This window comes from Oncorhynchus keta, chromosome 17 (genome assembly GCF_023373465.1).
Source record: "Oncorhynchus keta strain PuntledgeMale-10-30-2019 chromosome 17, Oket_V2, whole genome shotgun sequence".
Classification (NCBI taxonomy): domain Eukaryota; kingdom Metazoa; phylum Chordata; class Actinopteri; order Salmoniformes; family Salmonidae; genus Oncorhynchus; species Oncorhynchus keta.
The window spans coordinates 8,180,564-8,201,972 of NC_068437.1; the positions used below are offsets into that span (position 1 = coordinate 8,180,564).

General features: G+C 41.0%; 1 protein-coding gene and 1 long non-coding RNA gene across 2 annotated transcripts in view; one reads left to right on the plus strand and one right to left on the minus strand.

Moving 5' to 3' along the window:
• Positions 1-21,409, minus strand: part of LOC127908187 (uncharacterized) — a 204,259-nt gene that overhangs the window by 121,190 nt on the left and 61,660 nt on the right. The window lies entirely within an intron of this gene.
• The window catches only part of dgkzb (diacylglycerol kinase, zeta b), a 90,614-nt gene continuing 84,025 nt past the window's right edge, over positions 14,821-21,409 (plus strand). The window contains exon 1 of the mRNA XM_035790531.2: positions 14,821-15,132. Coding sequence (XP_035646424.1) covers positions 15,068-15,132 — 65 coding nt within the window. The 5' untranslated portion in view covers positions 14,821-15,067. The remainder of the gene's footprint in view (positions 15,133-21,409) is intronic.

Here is a 21,409-nt window from a genome sequence, read left to right on the forward strand (position 1 = left end):
GCACCAATGTCGGAGGTTTCTGCGCCTGGCCCAACACAGCGCGCATGAAACCATATCCCCCGGGCAAGCCAGCCGCACCAACAGACCTGTCGGAGGTTTGCGACAGAGCGTGCACCTGCGCCTTATGTTTTATTGCCCACTCATTTCTAATTCATGATAAGTTGTAAGTTTATCATTTGCTGGTGCCTTGATGAAGTTCAGCATTTATTCTTGGATATGACCCAAAATACAAAGAACATTACATTTTAAATCTGAAGAAGACATAAAATGCCCAGTTCCCTCTCCCAGTCTTACCGTATTCGGTCCTGGAGATAGTTTCACTCCCCTCATAAACTACATTCCAACCTGCCTAAAGGGCCTGCTAATGGAATCCAACCAAAACATTCTTATCTGTTTGAAGTACTATCTTATCGCTTTAAAACTTTCCCCACAGATTCATTTCTCCATTTTCAGTAACAGTACAATTAAGAACCCATACTTTTCAAATCATAACATAATAGTATTAGCATGAATGGTTCTAATCATTAAAGTATACATAATTGATCATCTAAACTAGAGCCTGTCAGAACCCAGGGTTGCTGGTGGCACAGCAGGCGCTATAGTACAGCGCCCTTAACCACTGCGCCACCCGGGAGGCCTAAAAATAAAAAAAATCCATGCCTTTTGCGGACAGTGGCCATTGTGCCCTGAATGCTGCGTTGTGCCCTTCTCCCTGAGTGAACGGATGGTGGTGGAGGTTGACGCAATTGAGAGTGTCCTTATCCAATTCCGAGGTGCATATTGAAGATATTGGAAGAACTATCCACATTTACTTTGTCAGTCAACAAGATGAGTAGGCCTAGCGAACAGCAAAAGCACTAGCCTATGTCAATCTACTATCCCCCATAGTACAAAAATCCACCTATTCTATTCTGTGCGAGAAAAAAAATATTCCAAACATAGGACAGTTGTGGGATGCAATAGGTCCCAAATTAAAACAACCTCTAGTACAAATGTACCTCCATAGCTAGGCTACATGAGGTGGGCAACTATGAATAGAACATTTAGCCAAAAAAGGCACTGTTTCTTATGATGGGCATCATTCACAAGTGATAATATACAATGGCACCGGAGGGAATGGCTGCCATTTTATGTGCTCCTAACCAACTGTGCTATTGCTATTTTGTTATTTTTGTTTGCTTTGTTTGTAACTTATTTTTTTACTTATTTCATACATAATTTTGCTGTTACTGTCTCTTATGACCAAAAAGAGCTTCTGGACATCAGAACAGCGATTACCCACCTCGAAATGGACAAAGAATTTTTCTTTTACGAGTCCGAAGCAAAGGATACACTGCTTTCTGGAGAACAGGCCCAAATCCCTGTTATTTGCGTGAAAAGTCAGAAAAAGGGGGCGGAGGTCAAGCTGCCTTCTGAGAATTTGTGGGAGAGTGAGTCAACCTTCACTACCATCCATTCTATTGGCAAATGTGCAATCATTGGAACATACAATGGATGATCTACGATTTAAGACTATCCTACCAATGGGACATGAACAACTGTGATATATTATGTTTCAACGAGTTGTGGCTGAAAGACGATACAGATAACCCAGCCAGCTCTATATTTTCTGTGCATCGGCAGAACAGAGAAGCTACGTCTGTTAAGACGAAAGGCGGGGGTGTGTGTCTAGTTGGCAAATATTAAAGAAGTCTCGAGGTATTGCTCGCCTGAGGTAGAGTACCTCATAAGCTGTAGACCACACTATCTACCAAGAGAGTTCTCATCTATATTATTCGTAGTCCTCTATTTAGCACCACAAACCGATGCTGGCAGTAAGACCGCACTCAAAAGGCTGTAAGGCCATAAGCAAACAAGAAAATGCTCATCCAGAAGCGGCGCTCCTAGTGGCCGGGGACTTTAATGCAGGCAAAATCATTTCTACCAGCATGTCACATGTGCAAGCAGAGGAGGGGGAGAAACAAAAAATATATATATAAAAAATAAACTCTATACCACCTTTACTCCACACACAGAGATGTATACAAAGCTCTCCCTCGCCCTCCATTTGGAGCGGGACACTAATCCGGACGCTTATAAGAAATCCCGCTACGCCCTCAGACGAACCATCAAACAGGCAAAGAATCAATACAGGATTAAGATTGAATCAAACTACACCTGCTCTGACGCTCAGATGTGGAAGGGCTTAAACTATTACGGACTACAAAAAGAAACCCAGACGCTAGCTGCCCAGTGACGCGAGCCAACCAGATGAGCCAAATGCCTTTGCTGAGTACCAGGCAGGTACCAAGTTACCATGTCTCAGCAGCATCAGAGCTTGGAGAAGCCTAATTACCGTGACTAAACGTTCACATGGAAATTGACTGCCGTCATGACTCGTGACTGCCGGCGTGGCGGTAATACTGTCACAGCAACAGGCCTATGCACAACTGAATCATTTCTGCACAAACTGTCAGAAACTGTCTCAGGGAACTTCATCTGGATGCTCGTCGTCCTCACCAGGGTCTTGACCTGACTACAGTGTGACGTCATAATCGACTTCAATAGGCAAATGTTCAACAGTGTGTTGGCGAGTGGTTTGCTGATGTCAACGTTGTGAACAGAGTGTCATGGTGGCATAGGGGTTATGCTATGGGCAAGCATAAACTACGGACAACAAATATTTATTTGAAATTGATGGCAATTTGAATGCACAGAGATGCCGTGACGAGATCTTGAGGCCCATTGTCACGCCGTTCATCTGCTGCCAATCATCTCATATTTCAGCATGATAATGGCCCCACATCGCAGGGATCTGTACACAATTCCTGTAAGCTGAAAATGTCACAGTTCTTCCATGGCCTGAATACTCACCAGACATGTCACCCATTGAGCATGTTTGGGATGCTCTGGATCAATGTGTACAACACAGTGTTCCAGTTCTCGCCAATATCCATCAACTTTGCACAGCCATTGAAGAGGAGTGGGACAACATTCAACAGCATGATCGACTCTATGAGAAGGAGATGTGTCGTGCTGCATGAAGCAAATGGATGCATACCCAGTCATGTGAAATCCATAGATTAAGGCCGGATTAATTTATTTCCTTATATGAACTATAACTTAGTAAAATATTTGAAATTGTTACATGTATATATTTGTTCAGTGTACATGGGTCTATTACTGAATTTTAAAAAATATATATTTGATCGGGAAAAGACTGTCAATGGCAAGCATGGTTACCCAATAACATTATCTAGTATCCCCTCTTGAAAAGTATATAAGCTCATTTATGCAACAGAATACAATACATTTTTGGACTCACTGTTGTTGTGCTCTGCTCACTTGAACAGGAAGGTGGCACAGTGATCCTTCTTGTGGGAAAATTGTGTCAAAAGTGCTTTCAAGACAACTGGGAACTCTAAAAAAACAAGGTTGAATCATGACATCAGTGATCTTTAATATGGAGCTCTAGAAATAGTCCCTGTTTTAAACTGCTGAGCTGGATGACCGTTCAAACATATTTTCCTAGTCGAAGTTAGTTTTTTTCAGAGTTTCGAGTTGTCTTTAACTGAAGTCTGAGAGGACAACTCAACACTAAGTCTCAAAAAACAGCATGCATGCAAACATTTCAAGCTTCTGCAGGGGATACCAGAAAACACACCTCTTTTAAAAGGGAAATCATAATGAGTAATAGGACACACCTGAGTGTCATAATTGTCTCTAGGATGGTCTCTGCCGCATTCTGCTGACAGGTGGAACTGTCACCAAAAAACTGTTGTCTGCTAAACATGACCATCTGTTTGCATCTGCCAATTTATTGGCTGTCCAGTATCCTGACGCATTGTCACAGAGCTTCCTATACAGTTAATCTCTTTCCGTAACTTTTTGAGGCGGACAATTAAGGAGAATGCGTGAGGCTCAATTGAAGATGTTGCAGAACTGCTGTATTTGAAGCACCACTCCCTTTAGCCCAGTTTCCCTGATGTTGCTTCAGCAATCAAGTTGTTTTTAACCATCCCTGTGACTGTCGCTTCATGCGAAGAGATCATTTTCTAAACTAAAACGAAGAAATAACTACCTAAGAATCTCTTGTCTGACATGTGCTTTTGAACACCTGAGTAAGCTCCACTCATTGCCCTGGCTCCGTCATAGCCTTGACCACGGCATTTGTTCACCGATATCCCCTCACTTTCAATCAGTTCAGTTTTTTATTTTTCAAGGCCTGAGGCACTTTGATCAGTCACATTGTTGAAGCCCAAGAAACAAATACTTAGCTTCCTAGTACAGGTTTAGGAAGGACTTTTTGGAAGTTTACTGTCAAAATTATTTATGAAATAAAACATTTACATCAATGACAGGCGCATTGGGCCCCAAGAGCTTGTGGGCCCTGTAGCCTTGCAGGGGCTGAGGGGGTGTCTGGTATGCCAGTGCTGTGGCTGGTATGCCAGGCCATGGTTTCTCTATTGAATAGGTGATTGGTCTCCTCCTAGGAGTTGTTTATGCTTTATGTAAAATATTGGAAGGAATGTCAGGGCATGGAAACAAACCCTATTGGCACCATGCGTAGGGTGTTTGCCTTTCAAGCCAGCGAACCGGGTTCGCTTCCTAGCCCCGCCGTTCACTACAATATGCTGACAACATACACTGAGTGTACAAAACGTTAAGGACACCTTCCTAATATTGAGTTACACCCCCCTTTCACCCTCATAACAGCCTCAATTTGTCAGGGCATGGACCCTACAATGTGTTGAAAGCTTTCCACAGGGAAGTTGAATCCAATGCTTCCCACAGTTGTGCCAAGTTGTCTGGATGTCCTTTGGGTGGTGGACTATTCTTTATACACATGGGATGCTTTTGAGCGTGAATAACCTGGCAGCGTTGCAGTTCTTGACACAAACCGTTGCGCCTGGCACCTACTACCATACCCCATTCAAAGGCACTTAAATGTTATGTATTGCCCATTCACCCTCTGAATGGAACACATACACAATCCATGTCTCAATTGTCTCAAGGCTTAAAAATCATTTTTTAACCTGTCTCATCCCCTTCATTTACACTGATTGAAGTGGATTTAACAAGTGACATCAATAAGTTATTATAGCATTCACCTTGATTCACCTGGTCATTCTATGTCATGGGAAAGAGCAGGCATCCTTAATGTTTTGTTCATATTGACCTATTTAAAAAGACAGCCAAAAGTTAGTTATATTTCCAATATGTTAACTCTATACTTTCAACAATCTAAAAGCACAACCAAATTCCAATGGAAAAAGGATTTTTGGTTTAGTCACCCAAATGTCTATCACTGTGCTTTCAACCATTTAAATTCACAGCAAAGTTGAGGAATACAATGTAAAATTATGTTTATTTACAGTATACAAAAACAGTATGCGTTACCATTGTGCTTCATCTAGTAGCAAAACCACATGACCTGGATTGCAGATGAGATTACATTAGAAGTACATAGTGCAAGTGATCAATGCCGTTCGAGATTCTGCTCAGATTATTAAAGCAATTGTGAAGATCTCCACAGACCTGCGACGACCTATGCATGCTATCTTGAACATGCATGCTTTCTATGATTACAGAAAAATACATTTATAGTTAAGAGTAAACTCAAAATATGGCCATGGATGTGTTACTAATTTTAAGGTTGAATGTTACATTTGTTTGTAAAATAGCCTTAACTTTAGGCTTTAAGATGTATTAACCTTTTTTATGTCAGATAAAAAAGGGATTGACATCTTGGGTAAGCATGAACTTTATTAGGCTACAGATGAAATAAGTTACGATGAACTTCACAGGGTGGTGAAAGTCCACAGTGATGAGGTTGATGCTCCTTCCAATAAATATGGAGGGTCATATTCTGGTGACATGATGATCGATGCTTGGCTATATAAAAAAGAATCTTGCACATTTATAATCTCGCACATAATAATCTCATAATGTAATAGGCTATACCATGCACTGTGTCTGCAAACTGTTGGCTAGAGCGCACGCGCCAATACCAGAGTGGGCACATTCGCTATACCCATGCAACATTTTTGGTGACAGAAAAAATCAGTAGGCCTAAAGTTGAACATATGAAACTGCCTATTCAGATAGGATGCAATTTTGGACCATAAATGTATTCATAATATTTGTTTTTCTCATTATTATTATTGTATATCATTGCTATTAATATAAGCCTATTTATTAATCAAAACCAGTTTTTTATATGCAAAACCTGTTTTGTTTAATTCTGTTGAGACATTTTCATTGGCTAAATTAAATTCGATCTGTCTTTTTAATTGTGTGCTGCATATTTAGTTTAAGATTGCTAGGTCTGTTATAAAATAAATAACGTTAGCCTATTTCTGTCATTTGTTGGGTAGGGTAGGCACCTATCTTTGTTGGTAATTGCTACCATATTGCCTGTTCAACACTTTTGTGAAGGTTTAAACCAGTTTGCAATTGTTTTATTTCTGTCACACCCTGATCTGTTTCACCTGTCTTGTGCTTGTCTCCACCCCCCTTCAGGTGTCGCCCATTTTCTACATTATCCCCTGTACATTTATACCTGTGTTTTTTTGGTTTGTCTGTTGCCAGTTTGTCTTGTCAAGCTAGTCCCCGGTTTGCCATACTCCTGTTGGCTTTAGTCCCTGATTTCTAGGTCTTCTGGTTTTGACCATTCTGACTGGCTTGAGCCTGCCTGCCGTTCTGTACTTTACGGACTCTGCCCTGGATTACCGACCTCTGCCTGCCCTTGGCCTGTCGTTTGCCCGCCCCCTGTTTTGTATATAAACTTCTGTGAGTCGACCTGTCTGCATCTGAGTCTTATCCTAAGTACTAATCATTTTGGTCTTTGGCCAAATTAAATTCCAACTGTAACGCTGTGTTTGCCACAACATAATAGCCTGCTCATGTATTCTCTATAAGCAATACTTTTGATATTAACCTAATCAAGTTCAGAAACTTTTGTGAAGGTTTGGTGTGAATGTGGCTATTAAGCTTTAGCTACTGCAATCCTATGATAGGAAGGCAGTGCTCACTGATGCTCCAACTGACTCCTACAGTTGAACTTAGTGTTAATAGCGTTTCAAGCCTAGCAGAGTTACTCCTATAATCTAACAATATATTGCTTATATTTATACACTATATTGTGATTGAAAATGTATGAATTAACCTCCTGTAAGTCTATGGGCCTGGGTTTGGATGAATAAACACGTTGTGGGTGGGTCAAGGCTTGGCCCCTCACTGGTCAATCAGAACAGGCCTATGTTTTATGGACATAATCAGAACCAGGTTACAGATCAGATCGCATTCACACATCTTCAGAAGTTGAATTACATGAGCGAACATGGATGTTGTAACCATAAAACCAGGGAGGTGAATCATTCTAATAAGATTGCTTGTTTTTTGTTACATTTTATTACAAACCATATATAATTTTTGGGAAAACTACAATAACAAATACATGTAAAATGTAATGATATCATAAAACCACCAGGATAAGAAATACAGGCATTGCTGTTGAACCAGCCTTCCTTATAGGAGGCCTCGGGGAGGGCATGGGTTTTGAACATATGAAGCACAAAACAAGCAACTGTTACAGATACATTCTAAATGAGGATCACCGGTTCTAATCTCTCATCTCATGATGCGTGGACACGTAGCCTACATCATAGATTTTTTAATATATATTTTTTTACGCATCTTCAAAACGGGATCTGCGTGGCTAAAATAATGTGGGCCTGCCTACAATGCATAAATAAAAAAGGGAATATCAGCTCACTGTTTTACTCCACTCTAACTTTATATTTTAATCATGTTTTGGGGATTAATATGTACTTCCAAGCGGTCTCACGAGCCAAACCCTTTATCGACAGTCTTGACTAATTGCACTGGGCAGGACAAAACAACCTTTACCTAGACTAGAGGAAGGGAGACTATCCTTGGTTTTTAAGCAAATAAAATTAAATGGGGAAAAAACATTCGTTTTTTACGTTTCTAAATTCAAAGTATACAGGCACCAAAAGCACATTCGGCTACTGTTGTTCCATGCGCATATGGACAGTGTGCGTCAAGGCTGGATAGTCTGCGTTTCCGCTGTCAAAATTCATGCCCTAACCAACTGCGTTACCGCTAAAACCTGCTTTTGGTTGGTCTTAAATATCGCTATAAACGCTGCCTGAAATTAACACTTTGGATCGTGTTTTTAAAGACACATCTCAAATATTTCCAACCCTCCCATCTGGGCGCAAGTGAGCTGATTGCCTATAAAACAGCAAATTACCTAACCTGGCGTTTGGCCTGGAAAATGCCATTGCGCCAGTTTTTACATGATGAAATTTCAATCTAACATGGGTTTGACACTAGCGCCGCATTAACTAACGCCAGCCGAAAATAGAGCCCTAAATCTGTACAGCAGATGCAGTAGCCATCTGGCATAAACAATTGCATGCCGGTGTTGTAGCATGCCACCGGCATATCACTATCGCAATCTCTCTGCGGACAGGCCTAAGCATCTCTTCCTTTATATAGGCAATATACACTGCTCAAAAAATAAAGGGAACACTAACATAACACATCATAGGTCTGAATGAATGAAATATTCTTATTAAATATATTTTTCTTTACATAGTTGAATGTGCTGACAAAATCACACAAAAATGATCAATGGAAATCAAATTTATCAACCCATAGAGGTCTGGATTTGGAGTCACACTCAAAACTAAAGTGGAAAACCAAACTACACCACCAGGGACTCAAATCCTGCAGTGCCAGACGTGTCCCCCTGCTTAAGCCAGTACATGTCCAGGCCCGTCTGAAGTTCGCTAGAGAGCATTTGGAGGATTCAGAAGAAGATTGGGAGAATGTCATATGGTCAGATGAAACCCAAATAAAACATTTTGGTAAAAACTCAACTCGTCATGTTTGGAGGACAAAGAATGCTGAGTTGCATCCAAAGTACACCATAACTACTGTGAAGCATGGGGGTGGAAACATCATGCTTTGGGGCTGTTTTTCTGCAAAGGGACCAGGACGACTGATCCGTGTAAAGGAAAGAATGAATGGGGCCATGTATCGTGAGATTTTGAGTGAAAACCTCCTTCCATCAGCAAGGGCATTGAAGAAGAAACGTGGCTGGGTATTTCAGCATGACAATGAACCCAAACACACCGCCCGGGCAATGAAGGAGTGGCTTCGTAAGAAGCATTTTAAGGTCCTGGAGTTGCTTAGCCAGTCTCCAGATCCTAACCCCATAGAAAATCTTTGGAGGCAGTTGAAAGTCTGTGTTGCCCAGCAACAGCCCCAAAACATCACTGCTCTAGAGGAGATCTGCATGGAGGAATGGACCAAAATACCAGCAACAGTGTGTGAAAACCTTGTGAAGACTTACAGAAAACGTTTGACCTCTGTCATTGCCAACAAAGGGTATATAACAAAGTATTGAGATAAACTTTTGTTATTGACCAAATACTTATTTTCCACCATAATTTGCAAATCAATTCATTAAAAATCCTACAATGTGATTTTCTGGATTTTTTTTCTCATTTTGTCTGTCATAGTTGAAGTGTACCTATGATGAAAATGACAGGCCTCTCTCATCTTTTTAAGTGGGAGAACTTACACAATTGGTGGCTGACTAAATACTTTTTTGCCCCACTGTAAATGGATGAGAGCTTCCTACTGCCTGAGCTATGTTGTAAATTGAGAAGAGCATGAGGCCTAGGATCGAGCCTTGGGGTATAATAACCTGCTTGTTACTAATACTTATGAGTTAGCTTACTTGTACACTTTGAAATGATATTAAATAGTGTTGACTATTTGAAGTTAAGTGTTTAAACTTGTTTTAATTGTTAACTTAACTATTATTTAAGATGAACCAGTGTCGAAGTTGATTAATAGCAGATCATCGTCCTGCAATAAAGAAGGGAATCTCTCTAATTTGTCTGTTTCCTTGTTGTATTCTCAAATTAACATTACTTTTTTGTTCAGTCATAAGCTCTCCAAAGGTCTACAGCAGTGGTTCCCAACTCCAGTATGATGGCATTAGCCTTATGGGCATTTGAAATGCAGCCCTTGACATTGTGTACCTTTTATTTTATTTCACCTTTATTTAACCAGGTAGGCTAGTTGAGAACAAGTTCTCATTTGCAACTGCGACCTGGCCAAGATAAAGCAAAGCAGTGTGACACAGACAACAACACAGAGTTACACATGGAGTAAACAATAAACAAGCCAATAACATAATAAACAAATCAATGACACAGTAGAAAAGAAAGTCTATATACAGTGTGTGCAAAAGGCATGAGGAGGTAGGGAATAATAAATAGGCCATAGGAGCAAATAGTTACAATTTAGCAAATTAACACTGGAGTGATACATGAGCAGATGATGATGTGCAAGTAGAGATGCTGATGTGCAAAAGAGCAGAAAAGTAAATAAAATAAAAACAGTATGGGGATGAGGTAGATAGATTGGGTGGGCTATTTACAGATGGACTGTGTACAGCTGCAGCAATCGGTTAGCTGCTCAGATAGTTAATGTTTAAAGTTGGTGAGGAAAATAAAAGTCTCCAACTTCAGCGATTTTTGCAATTCGTTCCAGTCACTGGCAGCAGAGAACTGGAAGGAAAGGCGGCCAAATTAGGTGTTGGCTTTGGGGATGATCAGTGAGATATAAGTGCTGGAACGTGTGCTACGGGTGGGTGTTGTTATCGTGACCAGTGAACTGAGATAAGGCAGAGCTTTACCTAGCATAGACTTATAGATGATCTGGAGCCAGTGGGTCTGGCGACGAATATGTAGCGAGGGCCAGCCGACTAGAGCATACAGGTTGGAGTGGTGGGTGGTATAAGGTGATTTGGTAACAAAACGGATGGCACTGTGATAGACTGCATCCAGTTTGCAAGCTATTTTGTAGATGACATCGCCGAAGTCGAGGATCGGTAGGTTAGTCAGTTTTACTAGGATAAGTTTGGCGGCGTGAGTGAAGGAAGCTTTGTTGCGAAATTTGATTTTTGATTGGAGATGTTTAATATGAGTCTGGAAAGAGAGTTTACAGTCTAGCCAGACACCTAGGTATTTATAGTTGTCCACATATTCTTGGTCGGAACCGTCCAGGGTGGTGATGCTAGTCGGGCGGGCGGGTTCCCCTTGCTGTTTAAGAGCAGTTGGAGACCATGGAAGGAGTGTTGTATGGTTATTGTAGCTCTTTTGGAGGTTAGTTATCACAGTGTCAAAGGAAGGGCCAGAAGTATACAGAATGGTGTTGTCTGCGTAGAGTTGGATCAGGGAATCGCCCGCAGCAAGAGCGACATCATTGATATATACAGAGAAAAGAGTCGGCCCGAGAATTGAACCCTGAGGTACCCCCATAAAGACTGCCAGAGGTCTGGACAACATGCCCTCCGATTTGACACACTGAACTCTGTCTGCAAAGTAGTTGGTGAACCAGGCGAGGCAGTCATTAGAAAAACCAAGGCTATTGAGTCTGCCGATAAGAATACGGTGATTGACAGAGTCGAAAGCCTTGGCCAGGTCAATGAAGACGGCTGCACAGTAATGTGTTTTATCGATGGCGGTTATGATGTCGTTTAGTACCTTGAGTGTGGCTGAGGTGCACCCGTGAATGGCTCGGAAGCCGGATTGCACAGCGGAGAAGGTACGGTGGGATTCGAAATGGTCCGTGATCTGTTTATTAACTTGGCTTTCGAAGACTTTAGATAGGCAGGGCAGGATGGATATAGGTCTGTAACAGTTTGGGTCTAGGGTGTCACCCCATTTGAAGAGGGGGATGACCGGGGCAGCTTTCCAATCTTTAGGGATCTCGGACAATACGAAAGAGAGGTTGAACAGGCTGGTAATAGGGGTTGCAACAATGGCGGTGGATAGTCTTAGAAAGAGAGGGTCCAGATTGTCTAGCCCAGCTGATTGGTACGGGTCCAGGTTTTGCAGCTCTTTCAGAACATCTGCTGTCTGGATTTGGGTGAAGGAGAAGCTGGGGAGGCTTGGGCGAGTAGCTGCGGGGGGGTAATCATTATACTGGATTTTGTACATATATCGTGCTGACCTTAAATTAATAAAGCAAACCAACCCTTGAAATCTAGGTGGTGAAATGTGTGGAAGCAGGAGATGGGATCCAAGTTCAATGCCAGATCATTTCACCTATACAACAATAGCCTATTATTTAAGTAGATTATGTTTAAAATATCATAAACTATCAAGGCTCAGGAGAAGACCCAGATGCATACAGTTTATTACAGAAACAGGGGGGCAGGCAAAGGACAGGTGAAGGGCAGGCAGAGGTCAGTAGTCCAGAGCAACAAATTATGATGGGTTATTATATGACTATATGATAACCATTGGATTATTTTGGGACAATAATGTCTCCAGGGTATATGGATGTGATATTGTACTATTTGCGTCTTCCTTTTCATGGTCATGGCTAGAAGGGATCCAGCTTTTGTAAAAGTAACGTGATATTTCGACATTTCGTAGTAGATTAGGACTATTTACGCAGCTGGTTAGGAAAAGTAGGTTATGGTTAGGAAAGGGGTTAGGGTTAGCTAAAATCAAAAATTAAAAACTTGACGTTAATTTGACAAGAGCTGGATCCTTTTAGCCTAGATTACATGGTTGTATTCAAAACAAGGTCATTTTTTATTGATCTGTTGTCAGTGTCAGTAGAGTAGGCCTTTGTGCTTGTGTAACAGTATAACTTTAGACCATGCCCTCGCCCATAACCAGGCACCAACCAGGCACCCTCTGCACACATCAACAACAGTCACCCACGAAGCATCGTTACCCATCGCTCCACGAAAGCCGCAGCTCTTGCAGAGCAAGGGGAACCACTACTTCAAGGTCTCAGAGCAAGTGACGTCACTGATTGAAACGCTATTTAGCGTGCACCACCGCTGACTAGCTAGCCGTTTCACATCCGTTACACTTGCCTGTTTTGCATGTTATTTTGGAATTAATACGTGTCACATATCAGTTTGCAAACAATGTAATAACAAATATATATCATTGAGTTAATAAAGCTGTGTACAATCATGGTCTCCTTTTTGTTTTCTTGAGTAAGGCAGCTCCAAAATCCAGGTGTTTCAGCCAAGCTCTGTGCTTTCTGAGGTGGTGGGGCAAGCCAGCGGAAAATACGAAGCATTGGGCCGTGATTGGCTCAGTGATCTGTCACTCATGGGGACACTACGTCACCGCCAAGTCTATGGATAAAGCTAGAAATTGGAACATTTGTTGCATATATTTTATATAATTATAAATATGACATCAACATTTTGAAAATCTGATTCCCCAGCTAATCATTGTCTGCAACCATCTCTGATAGTGAAGCAATGAAACAGGCAGGGAGAGTGAGCTTGACTGTGGTGGTCAGTGAACCTTCTGGCCCATATCCCTGTGACACAAAAGCATGTTGAAGTGGCAAAGTCATTATCCACATTTATAAACACAGAGTAGCTACAGTTATTGTCATTTGTGGGCCTAAACATTATTTTGAGTTAATTCTATGAGGAGGAGGGTGTTCCATTTTTTTACAGTACAAGGGGAGAGTCAAGTGAAAATATTTTTAACAGTACATTTTTATCTGTCCCTAATGCAACACTTTTTTTAATCATCGATATCACGCTGAAATCAATAGAACAGGAGGCAAACTTTTGGGGTGTAAGCACTTTTTTAGCAAACACTTTTCAAAGGGCACATGGAAACTTGAATAACCTATACATGATTGGTTAGATGAGCACTTGTAGAAGGCTTATACCTCTATTTTGGAATGGCGGATATTGATTTCGGGAGGCTGCCATCATGGAAGACGGAATAAACTTTTTCTGTTAACTTCAGCGAACCATGACTTGCCATAGGGTATCAACAGTGACAAAGGTTGGCTGCTATTTAAATGTGCTACACGTAGAATTTCTCCAAATTTCTCCGCTTTGTGGAAGCTTCGGTGAATTGCAACAGCACAAGGCACATTTAAAACAAATCCTCCCCCGCATCACATTTTCCCTTAACAAGGCTGAGAGTCGCGCTTGAGACTTTTAATATTGATCTTTTGTTAATGAAAATATACTCCACAGCGATTTAGATGGTACAATGACTAGCAACCTGGAAATTACAGAGTGATTTCTACATTGGTGACTCGACCCGATTTCCACTAGATAACACGGTCACAAAGTCAAAACAGCTTTCCCATTTTGACAACAAATGCAGCTCTGATGGGAGAAATCAATAGGCGAATATCACAGCCAATCACAACATTTGTGGGTAATATTATGGACATTTTCTGAAATTACAATGCAGAAAAATAAATAATCCTGTGTAGCACCTTTAAGTGATAGTTTGACTGTAAAATCAGTCTATTGGTGTGTGGGCTGCAACCTTTATAGAGACCATACCGAATTATCTTTGCCATTTGAGAGATACAATTATAGCTAAATCCTGCGAACCCCAGCACCTATAACAAAATCAACATCACAAAACCAAAGCTAATCATCTGTTTAAAGCTATTTATGTTGTGTCATCGTGTTGATTATTGCTTTCATACCAACATCACCAATCTGAGGCCAATGGATGTGTAATTTCCCCCCAATTCGAGTTGGTCAAACGTCAGTTTGTGTAATGTAGTAGGCCTAATACTGTCCATATCAAGAAAAAGCTCCCCCATAGTGACTGTGCAACAGCCCATTCCATCGAATTCCCTACTATGTTCGTTTTTGTATTTGTACAGATTCCCAAATGAATGTAACAACTAATGTTACTATTGGGGTACATTTACACTCTTTTTCAACTAATCATCTTATCACGATGAACGGGTCCTCACATTTGGACGAACTCCCTCTGCGGTGGACGTGTCTACGAGAGTGCGTGTGCCGCTTTGGGAATCGTATTTGCTTTTTTTTTCAAAGATGTGTCACTCCAGTCAGCCTCCACACATTGACCAGATGGCGACCACGAGGTTAGAAGAGATGATCGAAGAGGAGGATATTTTCCCTGAACAACTAAAGCCAAATTAGTATTTTATATAGGAACTACATAGAGTTTTGTGGAAAAGGCGTCCGGGAAAGTACGGAAGCGAGCTGTCAAAAATGACAACGGAAAACCAGCTGGACGAGTTCATGCACCTCGCGCTAAGAAAACGGCTATCCTACAGGTAAATGGATATCGATAATAACAATTTAAATAGACTACTACCGTTAGCCGTGTCTTTCAGTCAACTTTGGATGAGAGTGCTGTCCTAGGCTATTGCTTTTCCTCGGAGTCGGAATCATGCCGGAATCATGAATTCAAGTCTGAATTAATTACCATACAGTGGGAAATACTGTATTTAGCAATGTGAATGTTATATCCTTTATAACTATTAAATACGTTTTGAATGAGATTATAGACTAGTTTTATAGACTAGTTTTAGGCTAGGCTACAATATAACAGTGCTTGTTGATAATTCCATGAACCATGCTTGTCAATAATGGCTGCTCCTTTGTCCAACCAACATGACCCATAAACAGACTGCCCAACTTGGGTAGCTAGAAGACCAGTTGATTATAACAGAATGATTTTTTTTTTCATCTATGTCAAATATTTTTTTTTGAGGACAAAGCATGAAAGAGTCATGGTCCTTCACTCTTTCCAATTCACTTCCTGAAGAGGAGGGGTTATGAATATTTTCAGTTTCTATTCATTTTTCTCAACAGCTGGATTTTGCACTGACTAAGGCTAAATGTAATTAGAGAGAGAGAGAGATAGTTCTGGTATCATCATCACTTTGATCATCCCATAAACAGACACAAAGCGACCCGTATCATCTCCCCAGTGATATCCTGTTCTTGTTCACACATTAACCCAATTAGGAGGCATCTGTCTGTTTTTTTTCTTCAAAGCTGTCATCTGAGATACAAGCCTATATCCATCATATCCCACTTAGACAACAATACCCTTTGAAAGACCTACACAGGGCTCATTAAAAGATCCTAATGATATTAAAACCCAATGTACCTTTTAATAGGACTGTGACTCATATACTTGTTTTTTTGTGTGTGTTTCCAACAGTGTCTTGTGTCTTTTGAAAAAGAGTGACTGCATTTTCAGTGCTGCTGTGGCTTCTTAAATCTGATTATCAGACCTTAAAAGACGTGTGTGTGTGTGTGTCATTTCAAGCGCTCCGCGCTGCATTCATGATGCCATCTGTGTGCAACTTCCTGTGTTGGTGGGCTTTGTGTGTTTGTGGAAGCAGGATGTCTGGCATACATGGTTACGATCACACCTAAGCCCTATACTACGAATCAGGTTTGAGGTAACTTTGGTTATCCCGAGTTCAACTCTGTGGCAGGCTAACTCCATTTATTTTGAATGAAGTATTTGAGCCGCGAGTTGAGGACCGATGAAATCAAATTCCCTCCGGCTCGCAAAGATTGCGTCATCATCCACTTAATTTGAGTAAGATGACTGATAAACATTTGATTCATCAAATATTGTTTTTGTGTGTAAAATTTTTTTGTAATGTTAAAATACCTACCACATTGAACATTTAGAAATGACAGAATGCATTTGAAACTTCACGCACAGTAAAACTTTTTTATGACAATACAATTATTTTATCGATACTATTTCACACCATAGCCTGCTGAATTTGAAGAATCCTTTTCTTTCAATTTGATTTGGGCACAAATGAAAATGAGGCACTGACTCGCCCATTGATGGCCGTTTCAGCATTGTCTCGATGAAGAGTTCGAACTAGCCACGTGCATCATGCACAAGCAGTTACAAGCCTGCTTGAGTCAGCGGCAGGCTGACAAGCAATATCCACCGTTGTAATATGGATAAAGCCTGAGCTGGCTAGCTTTAGAAAACCGTGAGCAGATCTAGCTTGCTTCATAGTATACCAATCTGGTGCCAACTACACATGATACTACGTGGGTTGAATGGTCTGTGGTCATGCTTTTTTTAAATGTAAATTATAGATAGGCTAACTGGCCAGAAACAGGTTTCCATTTTACATGACCGCTGAAATGCAGCTCAAATGGGATGTTTATGAAAGACATGAACCTGCATGTTGAGAAGTGTATGGGGAGTCTCAGATTGTCATGCCAGATCTCCGAGAGGCTCTCTCACTCTGTGTGAGTGAGCGAACAGTGACCAGGAGAGAACCGGGTTCACAGATATCTGTCTCCTGAGGACCCTTCAAATGTAATCTCGTTATCTGAGGATCTAACTGAGTGTCAGGGTTATTTCATTGGTAAGAAACCTGATGTCAACCTGATGTTTGCCCCGAGAAGCACCTGATGAACCTATAACAAATAATGAAACGTTGTTTTGCTCCTGTGCCTTCAAGGCATTTGAAATGACACACAATTCATTTGAGAGTCATTTCAGGTCGTTTGGATAAAAGGTGGAATTATGTTGATCTACATGCATATCCCATGAATTGTAATGTAACTAGTACACTGTGAGTCAGAAAACTTTCTGTAGACGCACACTAACCATATTAGGTATTCACTGTTCTTCTATGGAGGCCTATCCCATATAGCTATTCAAAACTCAAAAGACAGGCACACTGAGTACAGTTACATGCACACTATAATTCTATTATTTTGAATAGTCCTAATAAGATAATAGTTCGATTTGAAAGTTTGCATGCTTTGTAGGAAGAACGATTTCCCTAATAATCTTGTTTACATGGATACATCTGAAATCACGCTACCTGATGGGGCAGAAAATCACCAATTAAAATTCAAGTTCTACCACAGCGAGCGACCATTATATTATTGGGAAGTTCAGACATATAAAGTTTGTATGTGAAAACTATTTCACTTCACTCCCGCAAAATAAGGAACCTTGTGCTGCTCCTGCTAGCAAATACACAGCTGTGACTCTGAATTAAGGGGTTTACATTAGAGGTCGACCGATTAATCGGAATGGATGATTAATTAGGGCCGATTTAAAGTTTTCATAACAATCGGAAATCGGTATTTTTGGGCGCCGATTTGCCGATTTAAATTTTTTTTCTATATATATTTTTTATACCTTTATTTAACTAGGCAAATCAGTTACGAACACATTCTTATTTTCAATGATGGTCTAGGAACGGTTGGTTAACTGCCTTGTTCAGGGGCAGAACGACAGATTTTCACCTTGTCAGCTCAGGGGATCCAATCTTGCAACCTTACAGTTAACGAGTCCAACGCAATAACGACCTGCCTCTCTCTCGTTACACTCCACAAGGAGACTGCCTGTTACGCGAATGCAGTAAGCCAAGGTAAGTTGCTTGCTAGCATTAAACTTATCTTATAAAAAACAATCAATCATAATCACTAGTTAACTACACATGGTTGATGATATTACTAGATATTATCTAGCGTGTCCTGCGTTGCATATAATCTGACTGAGCATACAAGCATACAAGTATCTAAGTATCTGACTGAGCGGTGGTAGGCAGAAGCAGGCGTGTAAACATTCATTCAAACAGCACTTTCGTGCGTTTTGACAGTAGCTCTTCGTTGTGCGTCAAGCATTGCGCTGTTTATGACTTCAAGCTTATCAACTCCCGAGATGAGGCTCGTGTAACCGAAGTGAAATGGCTAGCTAGTTAGCGCGCGCTAATTGTCGTTGTGTTGCTGGTTTAAGCCCAGGGAGGAGCGAGGAGAGGGACGGAAGCTATACTGTTATACTGGCAATACTAAAGTGCCTATAAGAACATCCAATAGTCAAAGGTTAATGAAATACAAATGGTATAGAGGGAAATAGTCCTATAATTCCTATAATAACTACAACCTAAAACTTCTTATCTGGGAATATTGAAGACTCATGTTAAAAGGAACAACCATCTTTCAAATGTTCTCATGTTCTGAGCAAGGAACTGAAACGTTAGCTTTCTTACATAGCACATAATGCACTTTTACTTTCTTCTCCAACACTTTGTTTTTGCATTATTTAAACCAAATTGAACATGTTTCATTATTTACTTGAGTCTAAATTGATTTTATTGATGTATTATATTAGGTTAAAATAAGTGTTCATTCAGTATTGTCGTAATTGTCATTTTTACAAATACATTTTCTAAAAATCGGCCGATTAATCGGTATCGGCGGTTGTGGGGGGGTCCTCCAATAATCGGTATCGGCGTTGAAAAATCATAATCGGTTGACCTCTAGTTTACATGTCCTAATGATTCGAAAAGACTTTGCATAAAACCAGTATCGGTGAGTGGGTAAACACAACTTATGTGTTGTGATAATTGCTTTGTTTGCTCTATAACCTGTTAGTTCATATGCCATGTGAACGTGATATTTTTTTTAAATGAACCTTTATTTAACTAGGCAAGAATAAATTCAACCACACCTTTGTTTCATCACAAAACTGGAGAGCAACCTCTCTATGGTGAAGTCTACAAAGCATATTGCATGTAACAAACAGTTAATGACCTACAGCATTTTTCGGACTACCAAACAACTATTGATTTAGTTACCACGGAGAGTTACTGCAAGTTGCAAAGAAAACAGGAGCTGCCTCCAATATTCCAGCACCATTTCAACTACAACAGTTCATGCCATCAAATCACCAATGCTTAGTCTAATACAGTGACAACTAAAAGATACCAAAAACAATTTAGTCCAATCAACGTAAGCTAAATAAGATGGGGCTGTCCACGGTTCTGGTTTGTGTGTGTTTGCGCAAGTAGAAAAACACGTTGCCTCACCCTACTTGTAGAGAAACGCCAATGCCATTCTGACTCTGTCATACAGTACACGGTTTTATTTTGTTGTTGTACTAGGCTACCTGGCTAAAATGCTTGCTCGCTTGCCTAACTTCCTTTCATGGGCAACGTTAGCTAGTTAACATTAGCCTTCTACATCTGGCTACATATTGAACTTCTTCCTCTCAGTCCAGGAGCATAATGTATTTTATGGTTGGATCAGAATCGCCATTATAATCATTGGCCAGTACGGAGAATTAAGTAAAATCCCTATCTCCATCCATGGCTAATTTAGGAAAGGGACAATTTTTTGCTATCTAGCTAGCTAGGACAACAACAAAACAAGATGCAACAATTCAAGTTGTTTCTATCGATTAAGTATTTATCTGTGATAGGAGTGAAGCCAAATCCAAACTGGCTTCCGTTAACACCTTTTTTTTGTTGGGTGTGTTGGGACCATTCACAGTTGAGCTCACTCAGTTTAGCTCAATGCCGATTGGCTATTCTTTTATACTTTTTTTTATCAAGGGAGGCCAAATGCTCGCTGGCTTCCCTTGCATTCAATGCAACGAGCGGCAACAATGTCATACTCTTTATGACAAGACCGCATCAGATAGATGGCCTGCACATACAGAGACAGTGGGGCGCTGATTCGCCTGCTCGGAGGCTACATTCAGCCTCTTGCGAACTGAAGGAAAATTACGAAAACACAGTGAAAAGAATTGGGGGAAGCCTGGCTTCCCTTGGCATCCATGAATACACGCCACTGCAGAAAACCAGGTGTTGTAATGGTGTGTCTTTTGTAGCTCAGTTGGTAGAGCATGGCGCTTGTAACACTAAGGTAGTGGGTTTGATTCCTGGGAATACACCCATTTGTAAAATTTATGCGCACATGACTAAGTCGCTTTGGATAAAAGTGTCTGCTAAATGGCATGTATTTGTAAACTCAGCAAAAAAAGAAACGTCCTTTTTTCAGGACCCTGTATTTCAAAGATAATTAGTAAAAATCCAAAAAACTTTACATATCTTCCTTGTAAAGGGTTTAAACACTGTTTCCCATGCTTGTTCAATGAACCATAAACAATGAATGAACATGGACCAGTGGAACGGTCATTAAGACACTAACCGCTTACAGACGGTAGGCAATTAAGATCACAGTTATGAAAACTTAAGACACTAAAGATGTCTTTCTACTGACTCTGAAAAACACCAACATAAAGATGCCCAGGGTCCCTGCTCACCTGTGTGAACGTGCCTTAGGCATGCTGCAAGGAGGTATGAGGACTGCAGATGTAGCCAGGGCAATAAGTTGCAATGTCCGCACTGTGAGACACCTAAGACGGCGCTACAGGGAGACTGGACGGACACCTGCACAGGATCGGTACATCCGAACATCACACCTGCGGGACAGGTGCAGGATGGCAACAACAACGGCCCAGGTTACAACAGGAATGCACAATCCCTCCATCAGTGCTCAGACTGTCCGCAATAGGCTGAGAGAGGCTGGACTGAGGGCTTGTAGGCCTGTTGTAAGGCAGGTCCTCACCAGACATCACCGGCAACAATGTCACCTATGGGCACAAACCCACCGTTGCTGTACCAGAAAGGACTGGCAAAAAGTGCTCTTCACTGACGAGTCACGGTTTTGTCTCACCAGGGGTGATGGTCAGATTTGCGTTTATCGTTGAAGGAATGAGCGTTACACCGAGGCCTGTACTCTGGAGCAGGATCGATTTGG